The 9,194-nt window shown below is 38.8% G+C and overlaps 1 protein-coding gene across 1 annotated transcript; it reads left to right on the top strand.

Annotated features, from left to right (window-relative positions):
- Nucleotides 1-528: 528 nt before the first annotated feature.
- Nucleotides 529-8,044, top strand: TM4SF1 (transmembrane 4 L six family member 1). The gene is made up of 5 exons (XM_054585283.1): nt 529-806; nt 2,257-2,346; nt 2,500-2,645; nt 5,151-5,331; nt 7,202-8,044. Exons 1-5 carry the CDS (start codon nt 630-632, stop codon nt 7,214-7,216), a joined length of 609 nt encoding a protein of 202 aa, XP_054441258.1. The 5' UTR covers nt 529-629; the 3' UTR covers nt 7,217-8,044.
- The last annotated feature ends 1,150 nt before the right edge of the window (nt 8,045-9,194 follow it).

The following is a 9,194-nucleotide window of genomic DNA, read 5'->3' as shown; positions in this document are numbered from 1 at the left end:
GGCTTCCTCAGATCCGTGGGTGATGGCTTGGACACCTTGTCTGTAAAAGACAGGCAAACCAGCTCAGAGCCCAGGAGACCAGCCTGGGTCTCGAATTACATCAACGCAAAGGTGGAAGTGCACCCAGAGCTCTCAGACTGAAAGCTGTCCAGACAACTGCATGGAGCAGGATCACAGACCACTGTCTTTTAAAACCTCAAGCAGGGTAGTTACTGTGTGGACACTTACACTTGACAGTTATTGGTAAATTGTATCAGACTTTCCTGTTGATTCTTTTTCCTGGAAGGAGTTGCACGGTTAATTCCTTGTTGAGGTCTAATCCTTTTTTCTCCCGCCTATGACTGTTTCTCCAGTCCTGCCCCTGGTTTTACTTCTCCCAGAATTTCATCTGAAGGGCGGGACATTCCTCCTACCTCCCCCCATCACAACTGCCTGCAGTCAGGACCAATGAAAACAAAGTGCCTCATCTACCCTGTGATTAAGAACTCAGAGTATTTAAGAGGTTGCAGGAATGGGCTGAAAATTAGCTTTTGCTTTCTGTGCCAACAGACGCGCTCTCATTTGATTTGGACCATCGCTGAGCTGCAGAGCGAAGGGGGAAGAAATAAACCCCCAGACTCCCTGCCACCATGTGCTACGGCAAATGCGCAAGATGCATTGGATGTTCTCTAGTGGGGCTTGCTGTTCTCTGCATTGTTGCTAATATTTTGCTTTACTTTCCCAATGGGGAAACAAAGTATGCCTCTGAAAACCACCTCAGCAAGTTTGTATGGTTCTTTTCTGGAATCATAGGAGGGGGCTTGCTGGTAAGTTGTTTGAAATTATTACAACCTTAAAAATTCTCTGCTTTTAAATGTGATGCTTTCTTCTGTTTTCATGGGAAGTTTTCTAAAATGCATAATTCTAAATCCAGTGATTTTTGTTCATTCTCCTTTTGCAAGCAGATTATGCAAAAGTTGAGATAAGTATAATGTACTAATATTATTGAATGTTATATTGCAAAATCCTCATTTGACTAAAAGTCAAATACCTTTTTGCTAAACTCTCTTAACTTTACAACTAGAAACACATAACAGCTTTTAAATCAGATTTGAGAGACTGGAGTTCCTAGTCCTGAAGCCGGCAGTCATGGAACAATTTTGCTCTGGGGAGCTGGGAGGAGTAGAGCTGGTTTTCTGTCTAAATCAACAGAATTTAAGATCTAAAATCCCTGCTCTTTGTTCTCAGGCATCTGTGACAGAAAAAAATAATGAATTGTGAGACCATAGCTATTTAGAAAAAAATATAAATTTTCTCCTTTATGTAATCCTGGGGTGTGGTGTCTAGGAAAAATCCTACAGTTAGCAGCAGATCAGTGTATGAAGCTAGTAGTGGAATGTGTTGTTTTTTTCCAAGGTTTATTTTTAATTGAAGTGAGAAGAATTTGTCTGCCAATTTTGGAGCTGAAAATATTAGCTTTAACCATAGAATGGAAAGAATGTGTACAAACTGGAGTTCGCTACTTTAAAATGCTGAGATTGAGAATTTTAAAGACAAGTTTTATGGAACTGCTAATACTGGACAAAATCATTTTCTTAGTCAAGTAAAGGGTATGAAAACATTTAAACTTTGACACACTAATTATGGTTTGATAAATCTGCTCTGAATTTAAACACTACTATCACATTAATACAATCATTTGTCCTTAATATTGCACTTGTTTAAGCTTTTTTTGATCTCAAACTCAAAGTATTTCATACTTACTTTATTTTAAAAACTTTATCATAAAGCTACAACCTTACAATCATGTCTGCAAAAAAGTGGCACACTTTAATTATACAGAGCTTTCATCGATCCCATTTTACAAAAAAAAGGTTTCAGTTATTCTTTTAAAGATTGTTAGTATCTTCTATGTTTTACAATGAAAAACAGATTTAAAGACAAGGTTTAATAGTTCCAAAACAGCATTTGCAGCAGAGTTCCTATGTTAGGAACTGTGGTGGAATAAACACATTCAAAGGTTATTATTTTAGCCCTCCCAAACCACACCCTCACCCCAAAGAATGCTTTGACATGCTACATGAAAACAAACAGATAATACATTGAGAGGTTTTTTTTTTCCTCTTCACCATTTCACATTATTTGAGATAGTTCATCAGTTTAACCCAAAGCCCGTAAACAATGTCAGAAACAAATATATTTTACCAAAGATACTTAATCTGACCTTTATGAGCTTAGGGAAAGACAATGACTTCGATTTGCTCGTTTTCTAACCAGATGTTCCTGCCAGCGTCCGTCTTCATCGGGCTGGAACAGGAGGACTGCTGTGGCTGCTGCGGCCATGAAAACTGTGGCAAGAGATGCGCGGTAGGCAACCCCTGCTCCTGGGAAGCAACCCCCCCACCCCACCCCCTGCTCCCCCACGCCGCCCCCGGTTCCCGCACCCTCTGGTGGTGAAAATGGTTTCTACATCGTCGCTGAGACACTGTGGCTCACTCTCGGTGTTTCTCTTTCTCTTAGATGCTGTCTTCAGTGCTGGCCGCTCTCATCGGAATCGTAGGCTCTGGCTACTGCGTCATTGTGGCAGCCCTGGGCTTAGCAGCAGGACCCGTATGCCTCAATTCCAACAACGAGTGGAACTATACCTTTTTCAATACTGAAGGACAGTGAGTAATCGTTCCTTAACAGACCACGCATTCTTACCCTCCACATGTGTTTAGTGGCAAACCCGTCAAACTAAAAAGGCATCATTCATGCATTCACCCATGCCCTTAGCCAGGTTTGTTGGCCCTGACTCAGGCGCAGGCCAGGGTGTCTGGGGATGGATGCTCAGTCCCTGACCTGAAGGAGCTCTAAGAATTTTTAATGAATGCACTGATTCAGCCCTCATGATAACCCTATAGGTGACTGTCACTATTGCTCCATTTTAAAGATGAGGAAATAAAGACACAGAGAGATAAAGTAATTACCCAACGTCACATTGCTAGGACATGCAGTCAGGATGCGAATCCAAGTAGCCTGGCTGTAAAGTTTGTGTTTATGTATGGTATGTACACTATTTCAGAACAGTTGGCTGATTTTATGATTTTCTAAAAAATATTATGGAATCTTTACATGGATGGAAACTATGTGAATTTAACCAAAGCCTAGGGAAATCATAGTAACCCCCAACATACTCTCACATATAACATAATAACTGTGTAAATTGCACCCTAACTTAAAGTGACCAGGCTATATAAGACAAGTCTTATTCACAATTTTAACATCAAGATAATTTAAGATGTTCAATTGTTTTATGTTGGTAGTTATTTCTTATCTGTTATTGAGAAAAGAATAGAAACAGCTGATAGAAAATGTTGTACATTATTAAAAAAGAATGACATCCTTTTTTGAATTTTGAAAGGTTTGGTTATGAGATACAGAGTAGAAATAATATGAATAATGAATTTTAATTGCCTTCATATTATGAAGAATGTCCACCATGAATTGTATAGCATACAGTAAGGTAATAAGGTCAAATATGGCATTAGATACACCTAAGCTTGATCCCAGCTCTGCATTTAGTCTCAAAGTAGGCAGGAAAAAGTGAAATGAGCTTCCTGCATTTCAGTTACTTCATCTGTAAAATAAACTACTGCCAGTTACCAATGAAATACCATATGTAAAATATTTGTCACAGAAGCTGACACACTGTGAGCACTACCACTATTAACTGTTAATATTATCTACTAGCTTACAATGAATACAGCCCAATGTTAGCCTTTGAAGGAAAATGAGCACTTTTGGGAGTATAAAATTTTGGTGTTCAAAAGTTGTGATTTTTTTTTTGTTCAGTACATACTGAATATACTAGTAGAAATAGGTTATTCATGTGTGCACAGACACAAAACTACTGCAAAACCCATCTCTAAAAAAAATGTTATGACTAATGGAGCTGGAATGCAAGGAGAGGTAAGAACCATCACTAAATGTTTTTTATGGCTGTATGATTATACCCCCCTCCCATGATTCACCTCGGCTCCTACAGGAAATCTCATTTCACCGTCTCCAGGAATTGCAATACGGGGAATAACTAATGGTCACAAGCCAATGATTAGTTGCTCAATAGCCAAGTGGGGCCAAAGAATTTTTTTTTTTACATTGTGTCCTGAAATTACAGGTTTTTATTTCAATGACACGCAGAAAGACAGGGCCAGAAAGGCATAATTTTTTGTAATAAACAGATTGAATTTCTGATTGGCTGAATGGACCATTCCAAAGTTAGGTCTCTAATTTCCAGCCCCTTTGTCTTGCTGTAGTAGGAAGAAGTGCTAAGGAAAGAATCATACCAGACCTTTTCGTGGAATTAAGTCATTCCTAGATTTTCCCACAAGATTAACTCTTAGTTTGTTAAGGATTAAAATACTGTATGAGGTAGCAAAGGTCAAAATTCTAGGAAAGGAATGAGAGAATTTTTTAGACTTTAAGAATATCTAGTTTATTTGGAAAATCTCCTGATACACACACACACACACACACACACACACATATATGACCTTAGTATTATTCAGATATGACTTTAGTATTATTTAGATATGACCTTAGTATTATTTCCTAAGATTTCTCATAGTGGCTTTGGATGGTTATGTATCATGCAATTACTTTTTAAAATCATGTTGAGAGCCTACTATGTGCCAGATAGTGGTCTAGCAGCTGAATACACAATGATGAAAGGTCTAGTTTCTATCTTCATGAAGCTCAGAGTTGTGAAAAAGCTACATAAGGAGGTTCTCCCTGGCCTACGTTAGGTGACTTTCCTCTGTGGCCCTTTCGCATGTGGTTTCCCTGATTAGTATACTTGTTGCACTGAGATGGCCTATTGTCTGTGCGCTTACACTGTGCTTCTCCAGGACAGAGCCCATGCTATGTTCACTCTTGTATCCCCAGCCCTGGCTCAATGTCTCACTCACACTAAGTGCTCAATACTCTCTGTTGAAATTTGTGTTTATCATTGCAACAAAATCTGGGCTAAATTGTCATTGTGGAATGATACGGATTGGAAGAATTTGAGATGGGCCGTTGAATTAATTCATTCTTTTTTTCTGGAAAAAAAAAAAACAGCCCACAAAAAGTAACTTATGAGACATCTCATCAGATGTGGTTATGTCAGAAGTTTCCCTTCTCATCCACAGATACCTTCTAGATAGTTCCACATGGTCCCAGTGCACTGAACCCCAACACGCTGTGGAATGGAATATCTCACTGTTTTCTATCCTCCTGGCACTTGGTGGAATTGAATTCATCTTGTGTCTCATTCAAGTAATAAACGGAATGCTTGGAGGAATATGTGGCTACTGCTGTACTCACCATCAGGTAAGAATCTGTGAAAAAGTCCTGGCATGGCCCTCAGGTATTCAATTACCATAATGCACCATTGTTTTCAGCACAGAGAAACAGGCAAAATCAAATACTGCTCAAACTATCAGCATTTATTCCTACATCCTCTTTGTGGCAAAGCATATACAGCATTCGGTTTTGTTCTTAATAATGTTTCCTTGAATGTCACAGTCACTGAGTTACCTTGGGTCTTCATAGTTGGCTCTGTGAATATAAGAAAATGCCACCTATAGACAAAGTGCCCCATTCAGGAGCTAACCCACTGCCCCTTTCACTGCCTCTGCTCTGGCTGCAGACACAAAGAAATGTCCTCTCTTTGCTTCTCTCATGTTCCCAACTGATTTTGACAAATAATAGCCAACATTCATTGCACTGGGCATTGTGCTAAACCCATATTTCAGATGAGACTATGACTCAGGGATTAAGCAGTATGTCTAAAACCACCTAGTCAGGCAGGAAGTAACAGGCTTCGAATCCTGGGTCATTTTATGCCACAGCACCTGCTCTTAACCTATATGTAATACTCACTATTTTGTTGGTTTTTATAATTCTTTTCTAATAAGGAGCCACAAAAAGTGCAAACAGAAAAGCATAGGAAATCACTAGTAGCCTTTCCATAGCCTTTCATTGTGAAAGAAAACCAGGAAGCACTTGTTTCCTGGGGATATGATTTTGAAGAGAAATATGTATTTGTTAGTAATGGGCAAAGTCCTTGTTTCTATAACCTCAAAAAATCATATATTATTGAATTGATGGAGATCCAGCTTTGGTCCAATTTTGTTTTATGTCTTATTCTGTAAAACAGGATTAGGTAAATAGAAATTTATTTAATTTATATTTTCCTAACCATTTATTTTTCTGGTTCAAGGTCTCTTAACTTTCTTTTAAAATGAGACAAAACCCAATGAACACTAAAAACCCATTGTTACCATTAAAAAAAAAAAACTTTGCTTTAAATAAAAGGAAACTTTCTATAATTTTTGAGGGGAAGTTAAAATAAAAACCTAGTTTTCCTTATCAGGCAAGTACAGCAAGATTAATAATTTCTTTGGGAGCTTGCCAAATTCCCAAGAAAACAAAAGAGTGGGAAACCTTTAACATGGAGTTGTTTCCCGGCCACATGGTTTGGGAGAGGCAGAGAAAAATCCTCTCGGGATTGTTACAATGTAACCTATCTTTAGCCTTGAGCTTCATATAAGGCAAAGTTTAAATTTGGTGAGGCCCCACTGGACTTGAGCTCTCATGCATTTTGGGGACAGGCATAGTATGTCAATGACCAAAGTTACTGTAGTGGTTTAGCAGAGTGATACTTTCCCCTGGGAGGGAGCAAATAGTCCCACTGGGTTTACCATCTGAATCACAGTAGGGCTTCTTTCCAAACACTGCACGGAGGATCTGTTTACCTTTGTTAAAAGACAAAAGTGACTTTCAAAGGGCAAGGTTTTCAGTGTAGATGAGTCAAGTTTGTAACTCAGTAGCATTTAATTAGAAAGGTTACCCACATTGAGCCCACTCCTGTGTGCAAGTCCCATGGCATTATCTCTGAAATCCCTAAGATGAAAAACCTGCCCCAAACACGCTCAGCGCCAACTCAGCGTTGGTAAGCCACAGTTTCCGTGGCCCCTTTCTGCAGCTTTTACTCAGAGAGGACAACGAGTCTGTCTGGTTTGTTTAGGAAACATTTTGTGAGCATTGTCTAAGTTCTCAGTATTGTTGGCCAAAGCTCTGCTGAAGTTGAGATCAGTCTACTTTATGTTTGCTTAAAACAGGAGTTTAAAAGACTGAAATGCCATCATTGTTTGTTTAGCCTGATCATAACCTTATGCATATTTCATTTTCTTTACAGCAATATGACTGTTAAAAAACCGCTCCAAGACAGAACCACGATCTTCATTTTATTGTAATTTATATATTTTACTTGTATTAATTTGTAAAACTTTGTATTAGTGTATCATACGTCTTATATTCTACTTTTGTAAGTGTACGTAGAGACTGACATCTTCATGTAGTGTCAGTGTTGGCATGTAGCAAACAAACTTTTTTTTAAGGAATGAGAAAATAAAACACACACTGGAGGTAATTTACAGATTGAGTGATGGTCCTCAGCATATCTGATATAAACTTTGGCTTGAAGTAATATTTTTGAGAAACATTGCAAAGATAAACATTATATCCCAATTATTGTTGAGCATATGTGCTAATGTTTCTTAAATGAAAGATTTCTAGTTGCTTTTTTTAAGGCCATGAAGGCGAAAATCCAACAACTTGAAAAGATGTTTTTTCACTGTTTATATGATGTTTCCCATTCATATACCTGCAAATCTCTAACATAGGCCTCTTTGAACTGTTTTGGTTTCTGGGAGAGATAGCTCCTTGCCCAGAGTGGGAGGACTGACATGATGCTCCAAGCTAACTGAACGAGTCAAAGCACGCAATGCTGCGAGTTGCTGAAAGCATTACTGGATCTTAAATTTTCCTAATATGTGGAAAGGTTTTTGTTCTTCAAAGACAAGCACTGAGGGTCATGCATTTAAGAAGAGAAAGGCCTGGATAATTGGACAGGAAAAAGGATGGGGAATGGAATACAGCAGTTGATCAGCATCACAAGAAAATGTGGGAAGAGGGAGATGGGGTAGGAGGACCACAAGGGAATACCCCAAAGTCGCTTGATTAAATATAACAAAATAAAGTATTCTCTACCATTTTTTTCTTGTTTAGTTTCATTGTCCTTTGTTTAAAATTTCCTCTTTTTTCTGCCCTCCCCAGTCTGCAGGTTGTGAAACCCCTATTGCCAGAGGCTTTGTTTCCCGGTTTCTTTAGCCTACTTTCTCTCCGTCCTCTCCTACCTTCTTCTGCTATCCATACATTATCATTACTATGCTATCTCTTGGGGTCTTCAACCCAGTTAGGTAACTACCTTTCTGTGGAGTGCTGCAGGCATCAGGCTCCTACAGGGAAGGGGTAACAGACATTTTCTCTCACTATTTTATGTCGGTTGTACAGAGTTAAGCTCTTTCAAGTGATGGGATCCCCTGATGTATTTATCGGGGACTGTCTTCAGAAATTTTCTGCTTTCAATGTTGTCCAATGATGGAGCAAAGCTGTAATGGCCACTGTAACAAGAAGGTATCTTAAGACCAACAAACGAAGCAGAATAGAATATAACAGAAATTATGACAAGGTAATTTACTTATGGGATGTTTGGGTCAGAGGAAGAATGGATGACCCAACAATTCTGGACAGAAATTCTCTGCTGCAGACTCCTGTAACTGCACTTTTTAACATAGCATAACAGGTACTAATAATTGACAAGACAAAAGGACAAAGAAAATAGTAGTGACAGGAGCCATGCCTCCAGGTGGCCTCAAAATAAATGATTTTTTATAATCGATACTATCACAGGTTGACATTTATCTCTAGTTGTCATGCCTTCTTAACAAAAATATTTATGGCTACGTTTTAAGGTCCACAGATGATCATCAACTAGAAACCTAGAAATGCTTGCCAAGAACATGGAGTGAGGTTGGTCAAAGGTCACAGCATGAAACAAAAAATGAAATAAGCCTTGGCCAGATAGCTCACTTGGTTGGAGCATTTTCCCTCACACCAAAAGGTTGCAGGTTTGATTCCCAGTCAGGGCACATACTTAGGTTGCCCAGTTCAATTGCAGGTCATGAAAAGTGTGAGAGAGGCAACTGAGTGATGTTTCTCTCTCATCTTGATGTTTCTCTCTCCCTTCTCTCTTTCTAAAATCAATAAACATATACACAGGTGAGGATTTTTAAAAAATGAAATGATATCCAGGACACAGAGATGGCGTTGGTTTTGTTCACATCTAC

Source organism: Pteronotus mesoamericanus, unplaced genomic scaffold, assembly GCF_021234165.1.
Source record: "Pteronotus mesoamericanus isolate MK-2021 breed Mesoamerican mustached bat unplaced genomic scaffold, CSHL_Meso_final contig_82, whole genome shotgun sequence".
Taxonomy (NCBI): domain Eukaryota; kingdom Metazoa; phylum Chordata; class Mammalia; order Chiroptera; family Mormoopidae; genus Pteronotus; species Pteronotus mesoamericanus.
This window is presented reverse-complemented; position numbering and strand designations above follow the sequence as displayed.